We start from the raw sequence: 26,753 nt of genomic DNA on the forward strand, positions 1-26,753 counted from the left end.
CCTTGAGCACTAGCAACATGCCAACAGACCATGAGCAGGAAGCAAGGGCATCAGAAGATGAAGAGGGCATCGAGCAGCAAGTTGGTGGGTGGGCTGGGCCTCAGTGAGCACATGCTTCTTCCCATAGGATGCCATCCCACAGACAAAGGGGAATGGAATTCTGGCTCAGAAATACAGTTTGGAGCCAGGGGGCCTGGCCCTGCTCTCTAGCACCTCTGTGAGCCCCATGTTTTTTCATCTCACCATCTAGCACCTCTGGACAGCAGGAATGGACCATCAACAGAGAAGAAGTCACAGGCAGTGGGAGGTACTGGTTTGAGCCCTAAATTCTGCTCTGTGCTGCCTAAATAAACATTCTCATTCTGATGATTCTGTTTCTTCAAAAATCAAGTCTCATTCCTATCACTCACTCTGGTAAAAATCACTCATTTCCTTCTTCAAAAAGGACAGATGTTAGTCTAAAGAACTTAAGAAAATTGAAAGAAACAGCCCACCTCAGGAGAAAGAAAGCAGTCCTGATGTTGTGCTCTATTTTGGGCCACAGTGTCTAGAGCTTGGGGGGTCTCCAGAATGCTAGGGAAGGAAGCCAGGCATATGCCAATACCATGCCGCACCCCCATCCCCACGATGTGCATCTTAAATGATGAGGCAGTTTCTCTATGCTTTGAACAGCATTATTACTTGTCCCAAAGACAGGAGACAATTTCTTTTTTTTTTTTTTTTTTTTTTTTTTTAGGGGGATTGGGGTTTGGGCCACACAGGGTGGTGCTCCAGGGGTCACTCCTGGCTCTGCACTCAGAAATGGCTCCTTGGCAGGCTTGGGGACGATATGGGATGTCAGAAATCAAACCCAAGTCTGTCCCAGGTCAGCCGTGTTAAGGCAAATGCCCTTTCACTGTGCTATCTCTTTGGCCCCGAGGAGACAATTTTCTAGAACACTCACTGATCAAAGAGAATATGGGAATGGATTTTCCCAGTAGCATGATGATAACTGAGTCCCTGAATGTTCATCAACAACAATTCAGGGTAAGACAGTAAGAATGTCATGATCAGTCCCTCACTCAGAGTGCCCCCAGACCCAAGCAGGAGGATGTCCCCACACCCCACCTCACAGCACACTGCTCCATGCCTGATTTCAGCATGGAGTCCCAGAGACCAGGGCACCCTCCAGTGTTGGAATGAGCAGAGAGAATTATGGTGCGGGGCCCACAGCACCCATGAGCAGGAGGCATACTCACCGTCAGGATGCCATGCCATAGCCCACGTCCTTCTTGAGAAGTCCAGCACATTCACGATGGCTCTCCGCTGCACAGATGAGAATGATCAAGAGATTTTCACCTTCCCAAGAGACCTAGCTGCAGGGGCACAGAAGCTCCAAGCTCACACCAAGGAGGAAAGGGAAGCACAGTCTGAAAACATATCCTCTCCTCTGACCTTAGCAGAAGCTCCAACCACACCCACTTTAAGATCCCAGAGGTGTTCACAATGAACATTCCAAGCCATCACACTCTGCTAAAAAGCCTGACTGAGGTAATGGCCTCCTCCCTGGTGGGCTCCCTTCCACTTCCTGTTTTATTTCCCAACAAGTTCTGCCAGGGATCAAGGGAGACTGGGATCTGAATGTTCATCAAGTCTGTGAGCCTTTAGGTGGGGCAGGGCAATGAGGAGGCAAGGATCTAAAAGGGCAGAATTTTCTTTCTTTGTCCTATTTGGGTTCATCCCATCTCCCAGCTCAGAAAGGCTTGTCTTTCAGGCTTGTTTTTGCCATATGGCTGAAGGAAGCCTCAGTCCTCAAGGAAGGGCCAGTTGTACCCCTTCCCCAGGGTGTCTCCTCTTCAGCCTCATCTCCCCAAATTTATGTTGTGACAACTCCTAGTTATGTCTGGTACAGAGTTTTGTGGTACAGTGCCCCTGAATTTTTGCCCAAGACCACTTGCAGACTGATGGAGACAATCTCTACCCCACTGGAATGAAGATACTATTTGGTCCCAGCTTCTGTTGTCCCTCAAAAAGAAGTTATTCTTAGGGGCCTCTTGGAAAGGCCAAGGACCAAATTGTGAAACCCCAAGGAAGTAGAGCCTCACTGCTATAATCTCTGTGGCCTATCAGGTCTCAGAAGATGGATTAGCAGATGAAAAGATGAAAGAACACTATCAGGGCCCAGAAAGATAGCACAGCGGTGTTTGCCTTGCAAACAGCCGATCCAGGACCAAAGGTGGTTGGTTCGAATCCCGGTGTCCCATATGTGTCCCATATGTCCCGTGCCTGCCAGGAGCTATTTCTGAGCAGACAGCCAGGAGTAACCCCTGAGCAATGCCGGGTGTGGCCCAAAAACGAAAGAAAGAAAAAAAAGAAAAGAAAAGAAAAGAAAAGAAAAGAAAAGAAAAGAAAAGAAAAGAAAAGAAAAGAAAGAAAAGAAAAGAAAAGAAAAGAAAAGAAAAGAGAAAGAAAAGAAAGAAGAAAGAAAGAAAGAGAAAGAAGAAAGAAAGAAAGAAGAAAAGAAAGAAAAGAAAGAAAGAAGAAAGAAAGAAGAAAGAAAGAAAGAAAGAAAGAAAGAAAGAAAGAAAGAAAGAAAGAAAGAAAGAAAGAAAGAAAGAAAGAAAGAAGAAGAAAGAAAGAAAGAAAGAAAGAAAGAAAGAAAGAACACTATCAATAGATGGCAGATGGATGTGTGGGGTAGCTGAATAGACAAAAGAAGAAATAAACAGGAGGATTGACAGACAGATAAATGGGTGTATCCACAGAAGGATAGACAACCTTGGCTATTATGTGAAAGCTTTTTTTTTTTTTTTTCCAGTTTTTGGGCCATACCTGGCAGTGCTCAGGGGTTACTCCTGGCTATCTGCTCAGAAATAGCTCTGGCAGGCACAGGGAACCATAAGGGACGCCGGGGGATTCAAACCAACCCACCTTAGGTCCTGGATCGGCAGCTGCTTACAAGGCAAACGCTGCTGTGCTATTTCTCCAGCCCCTATGTGAGAGTATTTTTATTGGGAGCTAGTCTATAGCATGAGTACATGAACATGGGGGGTGGAGTGCACCCTACACTCATGGTAAAGTCTAGAAGTGTTCACAAAAAAAAAAAATTTTTTTTTTGGTTTTTGGGTCACATCCGGCTGCACTCATCGGGTTACTCCTGGCTCCATGCTCAGAAATTGCTCCTGGTAGGCTCAGGAGACCATATGGGATGCTGAGATTCAACTTCTGCATGAAAGGCAAACACCTTACCATCCATGCTATCTCTTCCGGGCCCCCACAAAGAAATTTTTATGGGAAACAGCTAAGCCAAGGACAGAGCTACTTTGGGACATGAATCTTGGGACAGGAGAAGGGCTTGAAGGACTTAACTAGTCTCTAGTTATAAGGACCACCCCGCAAACAAGTTATGTAAAATTCAGAGTGAAAGTGCACTCATGGATTGAAAGCATGGTGCTTAAGAAAACATTGTTATCATGAGAGACACCAAACATGTTTTGCGACCAGCAGCAGCTGACCACATGAATTCTTGTTCTCACCCCTGTGGCAGACCACCTCGTCAATTCTCCGGAGCGTCTGATCAAACAAAACCCTTCCACAAACCCCCCTACCAACAGCAGCATTCTCTGGGAATGGTGAACCCATCAGAGCAATGACTGAGCCAGAAGAGATGACTAATGCAAAGGGCCTGGTTAAGTCCTTCCCTGAACTTTCATGTGCAGATAGGGATGAACATGAAATACATCTCTGTCTCACACTAAAGCCCTCACCCAAGGCAGATGCTCTGGGAACTAAGACACATGGGGATATAGGTAATGGCCAGGTGTGTCGCAATGGTGAGGACCAGTCCAATAGTTGGGGAGATGGTTGACTAAATATGCATGGCAAAATCACATGAGGACAGTGAAAAATTGCTATCAACCATCCTGGGGTGAGGCTCAACTCCAAGACTCTCTGGACCCCAAATACAGCTTCCAGAACACAAAACTACATGGGTGCTGTTCTCCCCACCCCATGGGATCTCTACAGTGACCCAGTTGATATGCTCCACATACTCTCGCACCTTCCGTATAGCCGCATGCTGTGTGAGGGGCCTGGCAGTGGGTCAGCAGTGCGATCCTTGTCACAGTCACCCCTAACACGCTTCCGTCCTTGCAAGGTCCTTATACTGAAATGAGACATCAGAAAACAGGGATCACAGCTGTTAGCTTAGTCTCTGAAAGCCATAATGCCAGGGCTGGGGTACTATGACCAGCAGCCTGGAGTCCTTGCAGTCCTGAGTGTGTCCATAAAAGGACTTACCTCGATGTAAGCGCGGTTCATTGTTGGCATCTTTAATGTGAGGAAAACCAATCCGAGGAGGTTTGGAGAGATGCTTTGACTCAGTGACAAACCACAACAGCTTAGGCCAACCTGGAGCATTAGAAAAGTCTCTTAGGAAGTATGTTTCATGCTTTATGAACCCATGAAGATTATCTGTAGAGCCCAAGACCACAGAGGTGCTAAGCATATATGCTGTGGTGATGCAGAGGGATAGGTCAGGTTCCTCCCTGGAGGAGGCGGCCTCCCAAGGACGCACCTTTGAACTGCGGGGATCTCGCCCGTTGGCTCTTGGGCAGTCCCTTGTGGCAAGCATCACTAGTCAAGGCCACAGTCACACCACAGCTCCCGAGTAGGAACCCAATCTGCTGGCTTCCTGCGTCCTGGATGGAAGGACAGGAGAAAAGGTCACTTGCCAAGACTGGCCTTGCCCTCAGGTTCTAGGTAAGCACCATTCTGGAGCAACCAAGCAGCTCAAGGGGTTTACTTGGGACACAACATGAAGACAAGCCCAGGCCCAGACTGACCCCTGCTGCTGGTGAACCAAATGCCCATGCCAAAATCCTGGAACATGTGAACGCTTCTGGTTCTGCGATGAGAAATGCCACTGAAGAGACATGAGGTCCAAAAAGTGTGTCTGCACTCCTGGTTCCAATTGGGCCTAAACAGCATGCCAGCCACAGCCTCTGAGAACTTGACTACATATGGGTCAGGGGAGACTCAAGGCCACTAATGCCAGGGGAAGAAGCCTACTTTTGCAGTCTCCTAAGACTTCAGGTCTGGAGCAGGGGCATATTTCCCATAGGCCATCACCCTGGATAAAAAAAATATGAAGCAGAACCTTTGGGGTACAGTCACCCAAGTAGAGCAGCAAATGCAGATTCTTAGGCATGGTAGTTTATAGATTCTCCACCATAGGTAGTTTGCCGGGCACAGGGGAGAAGGACCCCATTTCCAGCTCCTCACTAACTGGAAAACATAGGGAGATACTATAATGTTTTCCCAACACATTGCTAGGTAAAGAGAGACTGTCTGCTGCAGACACTCAATGAAGTTGGCTGGTCACAGACAGGGGACACAGTCCAACCACAGCAAAGGTGCCAGGTGCCAACTGGTCTTGCTGCCTATTTCCCAGTCAGCCACTCCACAGAGGCCACAAGGAAAGAAAAGGACATAGTTGGTTCCTGCTGAACTGCACCCTTGCACCCAACTACAAAAAAACTAGAAAGGTTCCAGAACATGAATGAGGGCTCTATCACAGATGGCAGCTCTCCGCATCAACCTCCTCAGCATGATCACTCTAGGGAGGTCACTTTCACTATAAAGGATGCAAAGGGCCTTCTTGACACAACTACCCTCTGCAATCTTGACAGCCACATTATGAAAACAGACAAACCCACTCTCTGGAGAGAAAAACAAATTCCAGATGTGACCGGACTCAGTGCACTGGGCATTCTAATGACACTCACACAATCGGACCCAAGTGAGGGTGACCAAACTTTGTGAGTCCAGGCAGGGGTGCCCAACTCAACAGGATATTTAACTTCACTGCCACACCAAGAGATCTCTTCAGGAGACCCCAGAACAGCATTCCTGATTTCCCTGGACACTAAGGGTCAGCAGGTAAGAAAAGAAGAAGCTTCTATGCTGCCAGATGGAGGGGGAGTCAGGGGCTGCCCCAAGAATCACAGGCTCTGGATCCCGACCACTCCTACAGGGGCTTATAGCACACCTCACAGTGCAGATTCTGGGGACCAATGGGTTGTCACAGGCCCCCAGCTGGAGAAGGCAATATCAGGCTCCCTTCTTCCACACCCTAAGCAGACCGAGACCTTTCCTAGAATAGCATCCAGTTCAAAGAAGACTGGGGACCTGGCCCCCAAATTTACCCTGAGCAAGGCATCCTCCCACCATGCTGGATGCAGCAAAGCTGGGCCCAGAGCACCTTACAGTGACCTATGTCACTTGCCTATAACCAGTTGTAGCTATAGACCTATAACCTGGTCTGTCTCGACCTGCAACTGCTAGATCCCTGCTAGGCCTGGTTACCACTTGTTCTCAAGGACAAGTGTTCACACAATGGAAAAGGGAAGGAGAGGAAAGCTTAGGCCAGTTGGTCAGCAACCCTGCGGGCTCGCGAGCCACATGTGCTCTTTACACTTTTGACTTTTCTGTGTGCTGGGCGGCCACTCTAGGAGTCAGGACTCTTCTCCTAGCCTCTGTCAGTGCGCGCCCTGTGTGGCTCTCAAAATAAATTCCAATCGTGGTTTTGGTGAGATTCGGCTCAGTTGAAAAAAAAGGTTGCCAACCACTGGCTTAGGCCAACACTGAAACCAAAGCAAGCTGATCTATCATTTGCTCGCTGGTGGCTGAGCCTTGGGGCCTGCCGTTCTGATGGAGCAGAAGCTCAATCGGGGAATAGCACCGCAGGGCTTCAGAAGTGAGACACACACACACACACACACACACACACACACACACACACACACACGCACGCAGGGCTTCAGAAAGTGAGGACACACACACAACACAACACACACACACACACGCAGGCTTCAGAAGTGAGACACACACACACACCACACACACACACATTAACATCTGAATATGGGTCTGCATGTCACCTGCTCCCCAGGCGGTCCTTGGAAAGGCCCCTTACCTTTCTAGTGAGGGGCACCTCAATGGGCACAGGGACAACTTCAGCAAGCAGGCAGCCATAGAATGCCACCATGGATGCAGCAGGGTCATTGTTGGGGAACACCAGTGCCACTGCAGGAAGAGAAAAAGTCAATCTCCACCCCAGACAGAATGAACCTCAGCCACCAAGATAAGCGGGCCCACAATACAGTCCTACCCTGTGTCAACTGCTCTAATAGACCCTGCTGGGTAACTACTGGTACTCTCTAATCCCAGGGCAAGAACTGGCCCAGATGAAATGACTGACCAGGATGTGACACGGGTAAGCACAGGCCTGTGGTCCTGCCCCAACGGGCCCCAGTTGTGCCACTCTGAGTACCCATATAGAACAATCAGGAAGTTCTGGAGGCGAGACTAAAACAGCATGAGTGAAGTGGGAATAAGCCCTGCATGGAAGCTGTGGGACTTCACCAGTGCTCAGGTAACCAGGCAGTAATAGGTCCCCAGGAATATAACCAGAATTCTTGTGAACTGCGTTTCATTCCCTGGGGTTACTGAGCCTAGTGTTAGGAAATTTCCCCTGAAATCTGAGAAGAATGATGAATATATCGATAGAACTTACCTTACATCCATACAGAGTTCTTGATATTTCTTAAATTTTTACTGCACATTTAACACTGAATATAAATTTGTCATTTGGGCTTTTTTATTATCAACTTCGTTTTATGCCTGTCTATGTTAAGACCAACTTGCTTAAATGACATTGTTGTGTCAGTCCTCATACGCAAAGTCTTAAGCCCACAAATTTGGGTCAAATTTGTCCATTAAAGCTGGAAAGAGCAATAGGCACCCCAATCCAGCTACTGTGAGCCCAGGAAGGGATTCAGCTTCTGGCCATGGTGCCCCCCACCTCTGAGCTTTCCTCACCCTGTCTCCAGGCCGCACCATGGGCTCCTGCTTTGTACCAAGTTTATGCAGAATGTTGTAAGCAACTTTCATACTTCTCGTCCACAATTTGCCTATTGACACACAGAATAAAGGTGAATGGTTAGCCACCATGCACACACTGAAACACACAAAGACACCATGCAACCTCCACATGCCCAAAGGTGAATGGTTAGCCACCATGCACACACTGAAACACACAAAGACACCATGCAACCTCCACATGCCCAAGTATGTGACCAGACATTATGGGAACCATGAACTGATGGGTAGGCTGGCAAGACCTCTATGTAAGAACAGAAGGAGGAAATGCTATGGGGTCAAAGAGATAGCACAGTGGGTAGGGTATTTTTAAGTGATTGACACCCATATGGTCCCCTGAGCACTGCCAGAAATGGTTCCTAAGTACAGAACCAAGAGTTACCCCTAAATATCTCTGGATGGGGGGGGGGGGAGAAGAAGGAAATGCTGCAAGAGCAGGAGAGGAGAAACTTGGAACACAATGAAGAAAGGAGTGAGTCAGACGTCAAGTGCCCTCACAGTCAGGCCACAATGCCTGAATGGGAGCAGCACTTGGAGAATTCCTGGCAGGGTTACCCCACCCAAGCACTACCTGTTCTAAGTGTCCAGGCTACTCTGTGTTCCCAGAATAAAGGTGGAAAATAGAAACCAGAAACACTGAGTTAGACCCTGAATGACAGTAGCTGAGGTGGGAGACCTTGGGGGTAAGGATGCTAGTATGGCAGGTGCCACTGTTGTGGATAGAGACAAAACCAGTTTCTGGCTATGTAAACGTGTGTGTGTGTGTGTGTGTGTGTGTGTGTGTGTGTGTGTGTGTGTGTGTGTGTGTGTGTGTGTGTGTGTGTGTGTAGTGTGTACACACACTTAACCAGTTTCTGGCTATGTAAACGTGTGTGTGTGTGTGTGTGTGTGTGTGTGTGTGTGTGTAGTGTGTACACACACTTAACCTACGTCTTGCCACTGTTGTGGATAGAGACAAAACCAGTTTCTGGCTATGTAAACGTGTGTGTGTGTGCAGGTGCGTGCGTGTGTGTATGTGTGTGTACACACACTTAACCTACGTCTTGCCCTCACCCTAAGATTCTCAATTTCAGGTATAATGCTGTGTAGCTAGACCTTGCTCTGAATTCAGAGAATGTCAGATTGCAACTCCCTGACTTCAAGTCAGTATCAAAACATTCCTCAGGATCAGCAGGTAACAACAGTCAGAAGTGGAACACAAATGGTTCTAAAAGCCAACATAACAGTTCTCTCTAAAATCCTAAGACAGGGGTCTCAAACTCGTGACCCGCGGGCTATTTGCGGCCTTCTGTACATTTTGTGGCCCTGCCCTAGAGGAATCTTTTTTTGTTTTGTTTTTTTAGTTGTTTGGGTCACACCCCCCAATGTTCAAGGCTTATTACTGAATTTGCACTCAAGGATCACCCCGACTCTGCCTCCTGGGGCCCCCAGATAAATTGAGTTTGAGACCCCTGTCCTAAGAGATGCAGAGGAAGGCAAGTGTGATGTTAAAGAAAGAACAGAGTGATAACAAAGTTCAGTCACTAATGCTTTCCTTTGAACACAATCCCTTTTGCCAATCTTAGATGTAAAGCTAAATGTAAAATGTTACAAGGACAAGACACCAGAAAGCGAGCTAAGCCTTGTGAATGAAAAGGTGGCTTAAACAAGCCCTTGAAATCTATGTGAAACAGGCACAGACCCTAGGAATTACCGTAGGTGAGAATGTACAGGGGCTTCCCGTTTGTGTCCATTGTGGTCAAGCAAGGGGCCTTGGGTGAGATAGTCCCCCATCGCTGTAGTGCAGCTTCCAAGGATGGGGGCCAATTGGTGACCACTCCCAGCTGCTCTCCACGCATCGCCAACATCTGAGCTCCTTCTGGCTTGGGTTGATTTGGATCTGGTTGTTGAACTAAGAATATTTGAACCAAAAGGTTGTTGAGAAAAATGCATCAAAATTAACACAGATATTTTTTAAAGTTAGGGGTCTGTCCTTAGATCCAAGATCATCGCAGACAGACCTCATACACTCACACTTTCATAGACCAGACATGACTGCCACCCTGCCTCACAGAGGTAATGTACAGTTCCCAACAATTCTGAGGGAGTGTTGGACTGGGGAAGAGTGGAAGGCAGTCATGTCCAAAATATCAGGTTTTTGTTTATTTGGGTTTTGGGCCACACCCGATGACACTCAGGGGTTACTCTTGGCTATGCACTCAGAAATCGGTCATGGCTTAAGGGACCATATGGGACACCAGGGTATCGAACCACAGTCCGTCCTAGGTGAGCGCAAATGACCTACCACTTGCACCCCCACTCCCGGCCCCAAAATATTAGTTATTAACACATACCAGGAAATCTGGAACCAAAGAGCTCATATTTTGCAAAACTGTAGTTTTCCTTTAAAGGTAGTGCAAACTGATATTTGCCATACCATGAGACAGCAGCTAGGAACAGGCTATCTAGATAGGTGGATAGCCTGTACTCTCCCATCTGGGAAGGGGCATCTCTCCAGTACACTTCACCTGCAGGAGAAGGCTTTGACTTTGTCTCTTTAATGGCATGAACTCTAGGAGAAGGGGTGGCCTCTCAGGGTTTGTATTAAAAGGCTCCAATTATGTAAGAATTCAGAGAGTAGCCAGGAATGCAGAGGTGGAAGATGACCTGGCCCAACACAGGGTCCCCCAGGAAAGTGTATGTAGCAGCTCACATCTTCCATCTTTCAAGTGCATTTTTTTAACCATTTGAGGCGTGCCTTGTAGTGAAAATTCAATTCAATAAGGACAGCACCACTGCTCAGGGTACCCTTTGGAAGTCCTGGAGTTGATATTCCCTCCTATAGATTGCCATCCCCTCAGGACTGTCCTTTAAAAGTGATGCAGTCTGTGGCCGGATTGATAGCACAGTGGTAGGGCATTTGCTTTGCATGCGGCTGACCCAGGATGAAGTGGTGAACTCCGTTAGGGAAATAACTACACTAACAACTACTAACATGACAATGTTAAAGAATAAAAGAAGTAGGGGGCCAAAGAGATAACACAGAGGCAGGGCATTTGCCTTGCATGTAGAAGGACTCTGGTTCAAATCCCGGCATCCCATATGGTCCCTTAGCCTGCCAGGAGCGATTTCTGAGTGTAGAGCCAGAAGTAACCCCTAAGCGCTGCCAGGTATGACCCAAAAAACCAAACAAACAAAAAGAATGAGAGAAGTAGAATGCCTGTTGCGAATACAGGCAGGGGTGGGGAGGGGGCATAGGTGGCGGGAATGTTGCGCTGGTGATGGTGGGTGTTCTGTTTATAACTTTTTTGTTTTGTTTATAACCAAACTACAAACATGCTTGTAATCATGGTGCTTAAAGATTTATATAAAAAAATCAAAAAATAAATAAAAGTGAAGCAGCCTGCGGCCAGACTGATAGCACAGTGGTAGGGCGTTTGCCTTGCACTCGGCTGACCCAGGACGAACCTAGGTTCGATCCCTGGCGTCCCATATGGTCCCCCTCGCCAAGAGCAATTTCTGAGTGCATAGCCAGGAGTAACCCCTGAGCGTCACCGGGTGTGGCCCAACAACCAAAAAAAAAAAAAAGTGAAGCAGCCTGGATCCAGAGCAACAGTACAGCAGGTAAGGTTCCTGCCTTACACATGCCCAACCTGGGTTCGATCCTCAGCTTACCTGAGCTCCACTAGGAATAATTCAGAGCACAAACCCAGGAGTAACCCTTGAACATTACTGAGAACGGCCCCAACACTGAAAACAAACAAAAAGGTGAGTGGCTTTGGTAAAAAGATGCCTTATAATGTTTGTGGGCTGGAGAAGTCAGTCATGAGCAGACAGACAGGTAAGTCCTCCCTACCTTCCAATAATTCTTCAAAGTCGTCCACAAAGAATTCCCGCAAGGGCGGCCGCTTGGGACGCTTGAGGGTGTTGACCAACTGCTGAATCTTAGCTGAAACCCGGCTGCTCACTGGCACACCTGCAGCATAGGAACCCAGCAATGACTTTGACTCCCTGACATGGCCAGGGAACAGGGGTCACAACCCTCCCAAAGTGGAAGCAGTAGAAGAGCCCACAAGGGCAAGGGCAGGGAGAACTGCAGGGCTCCTGGGAGGTCTCTATTCCCCACAGTACTAGACACCTGGCTCCGGGACATCACTGAAAGCTCAGAACCTGGAAAGAAGGCCAGGCACACAGAAGTCATGCCTGGGCCAGCCAAAGAAGAGCTGTTTCTCACTCACAGAAAAACTCAGTCACAGAACTCAGTTTCTGAAGCACACACAAGAGTCTCGGGAAAAGGTCTATCAATGGCCTCTCATCCCAGAGCAGTCAGTGGGTACTATCAGAACTTAGCCTACATTTTGTAGCATTTAAAATAAAAAATATCTTAAGAATGTGGGGCTAGAGCAATAGTACAATGGGTAGGGCATTTGCACTGCATGCAGCCAATCCAAATCGATCCAACAGCCCATAGGTTCCCTTGAGCCCACCAAGAGTAATTCCTGAGCAAAGAGCTAGGAGTAACCAAAGAGCACCACCAGGTATGACTTCAAAACAAAAATATATTACATATATGAATATAACAATGAGTAATTCAGCATCTAAAGACCAGAATCCCCCCCCCCCATTAAACAGTACACATCACATAGTTCTAGTGACTCAAAGATAAGCTCACAAGGCCAATAGTCTCAGATCCACATGCCACAGGAAGACCCCAATATCACAGAGTTCTACACCTGGATGTCCTGGGACTTCATCAAATGGTGAACAATGTGGCCTCAACCAAGGAACCCAGTTCACCAGGCTCCAGGGTAAGGTGCTTGGCACAGGGATAACAGCCTCCGGTCAAAGAAGGGAGAAGCAAAGAAGCCCCACTGCTGGGCTGTAATGAGTCCCTCAGCATCCTGTCCCAGGCAATCAAAGTTCTCTTCTATAATCCTAATGCCATTACTGTCCTCTGAGCAACTGTTTAGTACAGGTCTGAAGGCTTTGGCACTAATTCAATTACAGAATATTAGTCAGTGCAAACACATCATAATCTTTAAGAGAAAATTTCCATTTGACCAATTCTTTCCAGCACTGACATTTTTCCACAAGAAACAACTCTTGGCCAACGGTAGCTAAGTTAATCTGCATTTTTAGTATGTCTGCAGTGGTTCACAAAAAACCTGCTAAATGTGACCTGTTGCTGGTTCTGTCTCAGAGAACCCCCCTCCCCGCCCCTAGCACCCAGGGCAGGTAGGGAGACGAGGCTGGCCACAAGGGAGGCGCTATGTGAGACACACCATCTCCGGTCTCCATAAGCTCGGCGTTGCCGTACTTTGGTGCTGTTCTTGATGTAGCTGAGCCCTGGGGCCTTTCAACTTGGATTGAGTGTTCTGAGGTGTAAGTGGTTACATCAGGAGGTGCAGAGTGATTTTCTGGAAAGAAACACACATGTTTTGTTATCACTTAGTTCTTTTGAATGCTAAGCAAACAGAAAGGTGACAGAAAGTACCATCTTCTTAGCAGACACTGCTATGAAGTCTCAGTGTGTGGGTGACTGTTCTGATAAAATACTCCAAACAGATTAGACTTCAGATAAACAAAAACCCTAACAGAAACCACAGGATTTCAGCCAAATGATCTCGAACAGAAAAACACTGTCCAAGTCTATGCAGAAAGGAGCCACTGCTCTGGTGCCTCAAATGAGGCAAGAACTAGAGTTGAGTCCCACAGTTTGAAGACTCCCAAGATTCTCAGCTCCCAGCCCATCCAACAGGAGGTCAGCAGCTGTGGCCACTGATGGGCAACAAAAGCCACTTATGTCCCTACCTGGGGCTTCAGGTCACTGACCAGGAGAACATGCAGGCTACCTTTCATAGCAGCTGGCAGACCCTTTGCAAACCAAGTGGCACTACCTGAAGAGGCAAGAACATGTGGCAAGACCCCATGTTCGGGGGTAGAAGCCATCACAAAGGCCTCCTTTCTGAAAGGATAAAGGTGGCCGCTCCAGTCCTAGCCCCGTTGTGATGGGAAATCAGAGGGTGAGCCAGTATCCTCAGAATGAAAACAGCAACATATCCTGCAAATGTGGCACCCCAAGGACCAGTAGGCTTGATGGGGCCCCACTTTGAATTGTACAGGATGTGACCCTTCTCCTATGTCAAGGTTGCACTTCAACAGTTCACTTATGGTGGCACTTTGTGGCCTTTAGGGTCCTTCAGTTTCTCTTCCCCAAGATAAAGAGTTTCTGCAGACTCCAAATAAGCATCATACCTTCAGTACAGGATTAGCACAAGCTGGAGGTTCTTTTTCCTCTATAGCCCCCAAAACCCACATATTGGCCAGCTTTGGATGATCTCACGAATAGGCTGAATGCCTCCAATTCTGACTTTTGTGTTTCACCTAGGAAGGGTGGATGTTCATTCTCCTTTTCCCATCAGATTTCTTTCAAATTATATATTTTTTAAATTCCAAAAAATTTTCAAATACTCTAAGTCTAAGAAGTCATATGTGGTGAAAGCATCAATGAATGCAATGCAAATTCTTTCAAATTATATATTTTTTAAATTCCAAAAAATTTTCAAATACTCTAAGTCTAAGAAGTCATACGTGGGGCCGGGCAGTGGCGCTGGAGGTAAGGTGCCTGCCTTGCCTGCGCTAGCCTAGGACGGACCACGGTTCGATCCCCCGGCGTCCCATATGGTCCCCCAAGAAGCCAGGAGCAACTTCTGAGCGCATAGCCAGGAGTAACCCCTGAGCATCACAGGGTGTGGCCCAAAAACCAAAAAAAAAAAAAAAAAGAAGAAGTCATACGTGGCGAAAGCATCAATGAATGCAATGCAAACATAGTGAGGTCTGCTCACAGGGCTTGTTCCTAGCTTAGTGGCTTGAATCCATGCTGTGCCCCAGGAGGCATAACATGTTTTCCAAGGCATGCCACATTTGGGCACCAGTCCTGATGCAGGAGAAGGTCCCAAAGCAAAAAAAATTACTGTTTCTCTTGGGAACAGTCTGTCACTTCCTTGCAAGAGATCCAAATCAAAACACAGACAGGATAAGGACATGGCTTCAGAGAAATATTCTAAAACCACCCACCATTAAGTGTTACTATAAAAATTTTTTCAACAATTTTCTGGTTTTCCTTTTTTACTCACCACAGTCCTGAGAAGCACAAAGGAAACTTTTATCTAAAAATAAGATGTGAGGCAGAGTATGTAGGGGTATGATGGGCAGGGTAGGAAATTGGTGGCATGGGTGCCCAAGTTCCATGCTTGGCCATTGATGACTGGAAATAGAGACTGGGGCCTTGGGCTTCATTCATTCATCCTGACCTACAACTGTGCTCACTGCACAGAGCCAGAGTATCTTTTTGAGTCACAGATTGGTGTGGCAGCAGGGAGCATGTTCAGCTCTCCCCCTACAGATAGGAGTCAGGGATATGGAGAGCCCCCTCTCCAAACACAGCCATCTCTCTTCTCAGGGATCATAAAGTTGGCACAGACATGGCCGGCAGGTGTGACCAGATACAGGCAGAATAAAATGCAGGTGCCCACTCTCACCCACCACAGTCTCATCTCACACTGTTTCCAACCATCTCCAGCTACACTTCCTCCCTTTAAGCTTATCTTGGAACTGTAGTTCCAAGACTGTAGTTCATGACCACCAGAACATGCATACACAATAATGGGAAGTAACTCGAAATGGAATCACCTTTGGCAGAAAACAGGTGTGATTACAGACACAGACACAGACACACACACAAACACACACACACAGAGCAGAAAACAGGTGTGATTTCACACACACACAGCTTCACAAAAACAATCCCAAAGTGATGGCAAAACCACTTGCAAGCCTGTTTTGTTCATCAATCCTATTAACATCTTACTCAGTATCATCCTATGGAAGTAAGAAGAAAACATGCACATGGTTGGGGCTGCACAATCCCTCAGGATCGACCAGGTACCTTTACTAGCAGAAAGCCCCAGGAATTCCAGCTGCAAAGACAGGTGAGGAGTGAAAAACAGAAACCAGGTTCTGGGAGCCATATAAAGCAGTCCAGCAGCCCTAGTCAGAGCCGACTTGGCGTGGCAAAAGGTGAAGAAAATACAAGACAGCCACAGAAGCACTCACCAATGTGCGTCTGGGCCATGACGTCGGCCAGCCTATGGGCAGGGCCGCTGCCCCCACTCTGGGTGGAGGAGGAGGAGGTGGTAGAGGTGGTGGAGCCATGAATGGCCTGGCTGATCCAGTGCTCCATGTTGATGCTGCCCTGGCTGGAAGTAGGGGTGCCCTGGGAGTCTCCCTGCACAGAACCCTCATCTTCTGACCCAGAAGATGTATCTGTGGAGAGATGGGACAGATTAGGTATCAGATCATGTTGCAGCAAGATACACATGCTAACCTATCCATCACTTCTGCTCTGAGTACCAAAATCAGCACTTTTCAGATACCGAATTATCCAGTCAGATGACTTTTCCAACCAAACCAAGGTAAGTAAATAATGCTACAAAGTTTGTTTTGGGGGCCAGAGAGATAGCATGGAGGCAAGGTGTTTGTTTGCCTTGCATGCAGAAGGACAGTGGTTCGAATCCCCACATCCCATATGGTCCCCCAAGCCTGCCAGGATTGATTTTTGAGCATAGAGCCAGAAGTAACCCCTGAGCACCGCCAGGTGGGACCCAAAAATCAAAAAAAAAAAAAAAATAGTGTTAAAAACTTATTTTTGACACTGCAATCTTGGGTAAGGTCTACTCACCAGTTTTCTCTCTTCAGAGTGTGGGAAGAAATAAGTGACCTCTTTGCCTGCACACTAAGAAGGTGAAGCGGCACACCTCAAAGAAACAGTGGTGTATATGTGTGTGTGTATATATATATGTATATGTGTATATCTACACATAAACATATATCAGATCTTCATAATCCACCCATCTGTTATCAGACACCTAAGCTGTTTTTACATCTTAGCTACTGTACTAAATGCTGCAGTGAATAATGGTGTGCATTTTGAATGAATTTTTTTTTTATCATGAGGGTAGATGCCCATAACTTGGATTGTTGCCAGCTCAATTCCAAGTTTACTGAGAACCCTCCATACTGTCTTCCATGGGGACTGAATCAATTTTCCCACCAGCAGGGGATGAGTGGTTCTTTTCATCACATCCCTGCCAAGACAGACTGTTCCCACTATTTTTGATATATGCCATTCTCCCTGTTGTAAGATGCCTCACGTCCCTTATGTTAAGTGATGCTGCGCACTATTTCATGTGCCTAATGGACTTCTACCTGTCTTTCTCAGGATGAGTCTGTGGATTTCTTCTCCTCATTTTTTGATAGACCTCTCAGATATTTTTGTTATTGTTCATCTTTGTGAGTACTTTATAAATCCTGAATATCAACCTTCTATATGAATTGTTCCCAATGCAAGGTGATTGAGAGACAACAGTCACAAGGTACAGGCATCATTGATTTGGATGGTATGCAAAGACAGCGTTTACAATGCCCATGGCATCATTAAATCAGGAAGCATGTGAAGATAGCATAGTAATGCCCACGGCATCATTAAATCAGAAAGTATATAAACGTATATAAAAAAGTGGTTGCAATGCTTGTGGCACTATTAGCCTAGACAAGTTGTTTGACCTGGATGACTTTCTCCTGCACTCATAACAGCAGAGACACAAGTCTCTAAACAGAGACTTTCTTTTATATTCAAGACCAGCTTGCAGAAATCTCCTATTTCCCAGTCTCTCTCCCCACAGGTGATAAGGGTCCTGGGAATGAGAGGACATACTTCTTCAAAGAAGCCACAAACAACATTAAACAATAAAAACCCAAACCTTAATTTGCAAATTGTATATCTGATTAGACTTGTATCCAGATTATTAAAAAAAAACTTGTAACCCAGAGAGAGGAAAATTTACTTCAAAAACTGGGCAAAATATTTTAGTAAACTTTCATGGATGAATTTACAGAAAATTGCAAATGGATACACACAAAAGTATGCTTAGCATCATTTTGGAAATCTACGTTAAAAGCACACAATGCCAGGATACTGACAGAACTTTACAAGAAAAAAAACATCTGGGCCTGGAGAGATAGCACAGTGGTGTTTGCCTTGCAAGCAGCCGATCCAGGAACAAAGGTGGTTGGTTCAAATCCCGGTGTCCCATATGGTCCCCCGTGCCTGCCAGGAGCTATTTCTGAGCAGACAGCCGGAAGTAACCCCTGAGCACCGCCGGGTGTGCCCCCCCCCAAAAAAAAAGAAAAGAAAAGAAAAGAAACATTTAATCCCATCAAAAAATGGGGAGAAGAAATGAACAGACACTTGGATAAAAAAAAAAAAAAAAAGAGGGGCCGGGCGGTGGCACTGGAGATAAGGTGCCTGCCTTGCCTGCGCTAGCCTAGGACAGACCACGGTTCGATCCCCCGGCGTCCCATATGGTCCCCCAAGCCAGGAGCGACTTCTGAGCGCATAGCCAGGAGTAACCCCTGAGCGTCACCGGGTGTGGCCCAAAAAAAAAAAAAACCAAAAAAAAAAAAAGAAAGAAAAAAGAAATACAAATGGCCAAAAGGCACATGAAAAAATGCTCCTCATCACTAATCATCAGGGAGATGCAAATCAAAACAACGATGAGATACCATCTCAGAGAACAGAGATTGGCATACATCACAAAGAATGAGAACAAGCAGTGCTGGCGGGGATGTGGAGAAAAAGGAACTCTTATGCACTGCTGGTGGGAATGCCATCTAGTCTAACCTCTATGGAAAGCGATATGGAGATTCCTCCAAAATCTGGAAATTGAACTCCCATTCGACCCACCTATTCCACTCCTAGGGATATACCCTAGGAACACAGAAATACAATACAAAAACCCCTTCCTCACACTTATATTTATTGCAGCACTATTCACAATAGCCAGGCTCTGGAAACAACCAAGATGCCCTTCAACAGACAAATGGCTAAAGAAACTCTGGTACATATACACAGTGGAATATTATGCAGCCGTCAGGAGAGATGAAGTCATGAAATTTTCCTATACATGGATGTACATGGAGTCTATCATGCTGAGTAAAGTAAGTCAGAGGGGGAGAGAGAAACGCAGAATAGTCTCAACTATGGGTTTTAAGAAGAATAAAAGTCATTTTTGCAACAATCCTTAGAGACAATAAGAGGAGGGCTGGAACTTCCAGCTCACTTCATGAAGCTCACCATAAAGAGTGGTGAGTGCAGTTATAGAAATAACTACACTGAGAACTACCATAATCATGTGAATGAATGAGGGACCTGGAAAGCCTGTCTAGAGTACAGGTGGGGGTGGGGTGGGATGGAGGGAGATTTGGGGCATTGGTAGTGGGAATGTTGCACTGGTGAAGGGGGGTGTTCTTTACATGACTGAAACCTAATCACAATCATATTTGTAATCAAGATGTTTAAATAAAGAAAAAAAAAAGCACACAATGCTATTTCACACTCCATAGAAGTATTATAATGGAAAAAGAGGACAAAGCCAAGTGTTGATGAGACCATGGAAAAACTGAAGCCTTCCTACTGGACCAGTTGTCATGTGAAGTGTGCAGCTCTTTGGATAAACATTGTGTCATATAAAAGTGATTTATAAACTTACCATAAGCCTCTTTAATTCCAAAACTAAAAGCCTACCAAAGATTAATAAGATTATATATATATACAAAGATACATACACTGTTATCACATTATTCACTATAGCCAGATGCTGGAAAGAAGCTAAAATGCTGAAAAAGGATGCTCTTTCAGGGATGTTTTGCCTGGCACAGTAAGGACCCCACCATAAAAGGTGCACAGGACCTTCAGAGCTGAATGAGCCACAGTCAACCACACCCAACTGAAGTGTGTCTCCCAAGACCCTCAACATTAGCAAAATCCCAAATACACAACCAAATACCCAGCTCTGTTCCCAGCTCTTCTCACTGTGCCTCGGGTTTATCCTCAGCACATGTGGTGGCCGGAAGCATGTTACAAGAAGTACTCAAAGGACTCAAGCTCATAAAAAGCGGGAGCAGGAGTCATTTGGATCCCAAGACCAAGAGAGAATTTGTAGTGAGATGAGTCTTTCATGTCTGAGTAATCCAAGTTGGGGTTGGAGACAGAGACAAATCACATGGCCTGAGTACCACGTAATGGGATGAGGTGGTTGTCTGAAGAACAAGGCTAATAAAAGTGGTGCTGTTTATCAAGTATGAATGAGATGCAGACCAAGAAACAAAGCCAGTCACATGGCTGCTCATATATATACAGGCAGGTTGCATACATGATCATCTGTATGTTCCATGAGCACTTCTGGTGACACTTCAGAATCCCGGGGACAAAACACCATCTGCAGTTGACATGGAAAGACTAATGACCCTAAATGTAGGGACTGCCACATTTTCATTCCTTTCGGTTTGAAATCTTTTTGGTTTGGTATAATGTTAGAACATACTGTTTTAAAGACTAAGAAAAAACTGTACAAGTCTAAGCAGAAGAATCCAATGACTTTTAGGACTCTCATGATACTTTTTGTGATAAAAAGAACAAAGTAACTGTGTTTTAAGACTTTAAAAAGTCTTCCTGAGTCCGGAGCAATAGTACAGTGGGTAAGGTGCTTGCCTTGCATAAAGGTGACTGAGGTTTGATCCCCAAATCCCACCTGGCCCCCTGAGAACCATCAGGAGTAATTCCTGAGTGCAGAGCCAGAAATAAACCCTGAACATTTCTGGATATGCCACCATCCAAAATAAAATGCCTGCCCTACTTATGAGTCTGGAATGAAAGGCTGGAGACACATCGTTATCAGATACACACGCACCAATGTTACTTTCCTATCCATACTGAGCTCAGGGCAGACTGACTGTTCTGCACTTGACACCCCATAGCCTGTGCGACAGGCTACATAAACTACCAGAACAGATGCTATGGTAGCAGTGTCACCACTACTGAGCAAGCATCACACTCACCTGGGGGAGTGTAGGCATCCATTGAGGTTTGTACCACCAGGGATCTGCGCTTGGATGGCATGGGCACTGCCATCTTCCTCTCTTTGTGTTTGGCAAGTGCTGCCTGGACAGCTTCTGTGTGCACATCTGGAAGGAGAAGAGCAGTTATACCCAGGCTCTGCCTGCTGCAGAATCTGTCCTCTGTGTACCGAGTGGAAGAAGGAAGTGGTTAGACCTGTTAGCTTGAATGCTCCCATAAAAAATTTTTTCAGTGCATTTGTAGACTTTTAATAATCCATTCTAATAATCCATATCATCAAGTTCCATGTGATCTGTCCTCAGGTGTATATGCTTTGATATTTGAGTACTTCTTCATTAATTATATTTTAAAACCTCATACCTGGATTAAAGAGTCTGGAGAGAGAGACACAACTTACAGTCTAAACGTAACAATTCTAGCGAAGACAGATCATTCTCCATGACCTGTCACTGTCTGGGGCCTTCACCTGTTTTAACCCATTATGTGACTTTGTATGACAATGTCTTATAGCCTGAGCACTCAAATCCCAGAAGCCCCCCACAAAGGAGATGGAGTTAGTCCTCACAGTGGAGAAAAACGCTGGCTCAGAAATGGAGGTTGTATCATGAAAATCTGAGCTGTTTTCTGGTCACTCCAACTATGCTGGACACAGACATACAGTGAGAAAATCCCACCAGCTGCTGGGAAATGGCTCAAACATGCTAGTTGTAGTTTCCTATGGACAGACTGCAATTTAGTTTTGGTCCTTCAAGATGACAAAAGTTACCTTTGGGTACTCAAGATGACCAAGCTCAGGGAAAAGAAGCAAAGACTAGCAAATGGGGGAAAGGCTAGTGGAGGGTGGCAGGATGGCAACAGAAGCAGGGTTCCGAGGTGTTGTTTTCATAGAATATGCTGGCCCTGGGCCGGAGAGATAGCACAGCGGTGTTTGGTTTGAATCCCGGTGTCCCATATGGTCCCCTGTGCCTGCCAGGAGCTATTTCTGAGCAGACAGCCAGGATTAACCCCTGAGCACCGCTGGGTGTGGCCCAAAAACCAAAAAAAAAAAAGAATATGCTGGCCTTACCTTGGATTGCAGTGGTTTGCAAGGGGTGGTGACCAACTGCCAAAGAAGCCCATCCAGATACTGTTGGGCCAGGAGATAAACAAGTCAAACCTCTTTCTTAAAATGCCTCTTAGCCAGGTGATAAAGGACACAGTGAGGCCCCAAGTTCAGCCCAAAAATTGGGAACTGAGGCAACTGTTAGTAAGGGAATATTCAGAGAAAGTAAGTAAAGTAAAGCAGGCCCTGCAGTCTGTCTCTTTCTCTCTTGGGCTGCAGTTGCCTGGTTTGTCTTTCCTTTAACCCAGAGAGTACTCATGGGGAGTAGAAAGGGTGTGATGGTCAGTATCACAGGCAATAAGGACTTTGGCAGGTTGTTTCTTTTGTGTTGAGTTTCTAACTCCTCTTTCAGGAACCATCATTCTCTCACACCTGAACTCACATTTCTCTACCTGCCATCTCAAAGAAATTTCCAAACTAGTTCTTCCCATCTGGTTCAGGACCCCAGATTCTTTGCATTAACACAGCTATGGGAAATAGCTGCAGAGACTATCACACAGCCCAGGAAGGGTTGGCAGTTTGAAGTGTAAGGTGTTAACACTTAGAAACTACAAAGTTGAGCACACAATAATTCCTCCTGCCAGCCTTCTTAATCAAAAGAAACAGGAACAAAGTCACAGTTCCTACATAAAAAAAGAAAATCTAAAGACCTAGGCAAGCTGATATTGAAAGTTGCTCTGGACCAGAACAGTCATTCCTGACTGGATGAGGAGAAGGCATCTCTAATGGGGAAAGAGACATCTCTAACAGGAGGGGAGACACCCAAAGATAGGATAATTCTGATTGGGAGAGAAGATATCTCTGGCAGGAGAAATATCACTGATTGGGAGATAAGGCATCTCTGATCAGGAGAGGGGACATCTCTAATGGGAAAGAGATGACAACTCTGATAGGAGAGAATACATATGATAGCAGAGAGAAGACATCTCTGAATGGGAGAGAGGACATTGCTGACAGGAAAAAAGATACTCTAATTTGGAAAAAAGACATTATCTTAAAGGAGAGGGGATATCTCTGATAGAAGAAAGAAGATATCTCTGACTGGAAGAGTGGACATCTCTGAAAGAGACAATATCTGGGGCCGGCGCTAGAGGTAAGGTGTCTGCCTTGCCAGCGCTAGCCTAGGATGGACCGCAGTTCGATCCCCCAGCATCCCATAAGGTCCCCCAAGCCAAGAGCGACTTCTGAGCGCATAGCCAGGAGTAACCCCTGAGCATTACCGGGTATGGCCCAAACCCCCCCCCCCCAAAAAAGAGAGAGAGAGATTTCTGACTGGAAGAGAGGACAACTCTGATGAGAGATGACATCTCTAACCAGAGAAATAATATCTTTGACTGAAGAGAGAAGACATCTCCGGGAGAGAGGACACCCCTGACGAGACAGAGAAGACATTTCTGACCAGGAGAGCGATCTCAATGTGCATTAATAGTGTACCCACAAAATAAATACATAAATAATGTACCCACACAGGAGATCCACTTGCTTTAATCTTCAGGCCTTTTCCTTTTCAACTCTGATAACTTCACCAGCAAAGTTCCCCCATCTCACATTTTTACTAGGTTTCTAAAGGAGGTTTGCTACAACAGTCGTAATGCTTCTTTTGCTGCCTTTTACAATCTCAATGAATGCAGAGAAATGTGATTATTTTCTGTTTCTTTGGATTCTAAACTAGTCATTATGCTACACATTAATTATTTCTAATAATCTGTAGATTTGGGGGGTTCTCTGTAGACAATGTGATATAATTTCTGTTTTTCTTTTTCACACTTTGTCTTTTATTGAATCAGGCCTCTTTCCAGAATGAATTGGAAAGATAACATTTCTCTCATTCTCAGAAATTGTACAGAATCAGATTAGCTGATTTCCTGCACAGGAAATAAACCCCACTTCTTCATGGTATATACTTACTACTTACTTGTATTTATTACTAGCTACAATCTAACTATTTGTTGGATAATTCTATAAGTACACGAGAGATATTGGTATGTACTTTTCCTTTATTGTCTTTGTCAAGTTTGGGGACTGGGCTGATGCTGGCTTTACGAATGAGTTATAAAATAGTACCCTCCTGCTTTTATAAGCAGGACAAGAATGTAGAGAGTGGATATCATTTCTACCTTTGATGTTTCACAGAATCATAATAAAGCCATCTGGGCCTGGTGCTTTGTATTTTAGAAAGTCAATGACTGTTAGAGCAATTTCTTTCACACATAAAGACCTATAAATTTTCTTCTTGTGGGAAACTTAGTAAATTGTATCTTTCAAGAAATTAGTGATTTTCATCTGGTTCTCAAATTTATGGGCATAGATTTGTTCATAATCACTTATCTTTTTCTGGTCCATGGTACAGTAGCAATCATTGCTCTTTCTGGTATTTGGGGGGTACTCACCAGCAATGCCCAGGGGACTAAGGTCCCTCCAAGAAATACTCTGTCAATAGGGTAGTGGTTCAGTGTCAGAACATAAGAATATGGTGCTGTGCATGCCCTACAATGGTGTAATGATCAGGTCAAATAAGGCAATGTTCATATTTGGGCATTGTGTAGGAAAAATAAGCATGGAGGTGGAAGGCAGTCATTCTGAAATAGTGTGTTCTGCTCTCTACCACCACACTGAGGACACTATCACTGGCTCACTTATACAGAGTTAAACCCACATCACTCAAAAGACACAGTATAACATTCATTAGGGGCCACATTAAAGTTATCAGATGGGGTAGAAGGGCTGGAGAATATAGTACAGTAGGGAGGGCACTTGCCTTGCATGCAGCCTACCCAGATTCAACATGTAGTCCAGCATCCAGCATCCCAGATAGTCCCCTTAGTAGCAGCAGGAATAATTCCAGAATACAGAGCCAGGAGCAACCCCTGAGCATTGCCAAGTGTGGCCTCCCCAAAAATAAATAAATAAGTAAATATAATAAAGTTAGCAGACTGTGTGGAGCAGAAAAATCTTCTCCAGCTGGAAGACAAAACTTTAGCGATGAAGTAGCATTTACTAGAGGGAGAACAAGCACCATTTTCTGCAATTTTTTTTTTGTTTGTTTTTTGGGTCACACCCGGCAGTGCTCAGGGATTATTCCTGGCTCCAGGCTCAGAAATTGCTCCTGGCAGGCTCGGGGGACCATATGGGACGCCGGGATTCGAACCGATGACCTCCTGCATGAAAGGCAAACGCCTTACCTCCATGCTATCTCTCCGGCCCCCATTTTCTGCATTTTTGACTCACCCACAATGCAATGAGTCTACGTACAAATTGAGCTGTACACGCTTCCAATGACTAAAATGAAGAAATAGCTCCTTCCTGAAAAAGCACTGTCATGAGGCAGACTCAATTAACCCCTTAACACTGCTAGGTATGGCCCAAAATTAAAAAAAAAAAAAAGGTAAAAGAAATGACATACATAGTACAGAGTTTGGCATTTTCTATGTACTCAGCAAACATCTGTTCATTTCCATTTCAAACCAAATTGAAGTTTCCAAAGTAAGTTATTTAAAAGGAGCAATATAAGCTATTATAAAGAATTCTGGTAAAAGCTCATTACAATGTAAAGCCAAGGGTTCATAAATAAAAAGAAAAAACATTGCCAGGAGAGATTAAATTTGTGGCTATATGGCTGACTAGACTGATTTGTTAATTGGGTCAATTATCTGAGTGATAACAGAATTACATTTACGCCAATATCATCTGGTTACTGAAGCAACCCAAGTCACACCAGTAAAGTTAAACGGACAGGAAATGATAAGAAGCTCACTCCCAACCATCATGCCCCTTTCTCTATCATATCCAAGTTTTTCTGTGCTGATTTAGGGGAGCTAAATCAAGCTCTAGGATAAAGTGAAGGAGTCCTCAGGAGTTCACATCACAGGGAACTCAATATGCAGTATCAACTCCAGAGTAATGGTCTACAGTGAAATACCCAAAGAAATCACATTGAGGATATTTCCTAGAGGGTGGCAGTGGGGAATAAGTGCTAAGTGAGATCAGAACAGGCACTCAGTGATTCTTAGGCCTCCTGAGGCCTCCCTTCCATTGGGAGGGGCTTTTAGGGAAGCTGCTGTGACTTATGGGAAAGTGGTACCTGAGAATCCCATTGAGATCTTACCAGCATAAGGTAAGATCCCACACACACAGGGATGCTCGCACTCACCATTCTTCCCAAACAGCCCTGCTGTGGTCCAGCTCCCAGCACAACCGCCAAGATCACTGGCTGACTCTACAGTATAGCCTTACCTGACCGGTAGCGTTCATCTCGTGACCCTGAGGACCTTCGGCGGTGATAGCGAGAGGCAGAGGAAGGAGTGACAGGAGGCCGGCGCTCTGGAGGCAAAGCCTGGTCCACCCCTGGGAGGAAGAGAATAAGGAAGATGAGGCTTCCTCAACAGCTGGAGAAAAATTAGACTTCCTGCTCCCTTCAGTAGCAGGTTGTTATGCGTGAGTTAACGCTAGGCAGATAACAGGCAGCCACTCTATCCTTCAGACTGTGATGGGAAAACGAAGTCCCAGGCAGAGACTGTCCTGACTTCTTACTTAAATAATGAATATAAATACAAGGCTATCTAATTCTTTAGAAAATGTAAAATAGACTTTACCATTCCATGGAGATTGAATTAAAAATAAATCTTACAGGATAATTTAACAATCTAATTCATGTACTCATGATTGACTAGAAACTTTCAGTTTCACAGTCTGTGAAATCTTACTCCATTGCTAAACACTAAGATTTTTCAAAATTACACAATGTGGTCTGAATGAACTATTACAAAAGTCTAGCAC

At 45.4% G+C, this 26,753-nt stretch overlaps 1 protein-coding gene across 1 annotated transcript in view; it reads right to left on the reverse strand.

Moving 5' to 3' along the window:
* DIP2C (disco interacting protein 2 homolog C) overlaps positions 1-26,753 on the reverse strand; it is a 218,281-nt gene that overhangs the window by 63,330 nt on the left and 128,198 nt on the right. Inside the window, 16 exon segments of the mRNA XM_049776291.1 lie at positions 1,239-1,262; positions 1,264-1,298; positions 1,507-1,512; positions 4,040-4,138; positions 4,275-4,293; positions 4,295-4,389; positions 4,556-4,679; positions 6,956-7,065; position 7,175; positions 7,861-7,952; positions 9,614-9,811; positions 11,756-11,875; positions 13,182-13,316; positions 16,015-16,224; positions 20,857-20,982; positions 26,211-26,321. Of these exon segments, the coding sequence (XP_049632248.1) occupies positions 1,239-1,262; positions 1,264-1,298; positions 1,507-1,512; positions 4,040-4,138; positions 4,275-4,293; positions 4,295-4,389; positions 4,556-4,679; positions 6,956-7,065; position 7,175; positions 7,861-7,952; positions 9,614-9,811; positions 11,756-11,875; positions 13,182-13,316; positions 16,015-16,224; positions 20,857-20,982; positions 26,211-26,321 (1,505 nt within the window).

Source organism: Suncus etruscus, chromosome 7 (assembly GCF_024139225.1).
Source record: "Suncus etruscus isolate mSunEtr1 chromosome 7, mSunEtr1.pri.cur, whole genome shotgun sequence".
In the NCBI taxonomy this organism is placed as follows: domain Eukaryota; kingdom Metazoa; phylum Chordata; class Mammalia; order Eulipotyphla; family Soricidae; genus Suncus; species Suncus etruscus.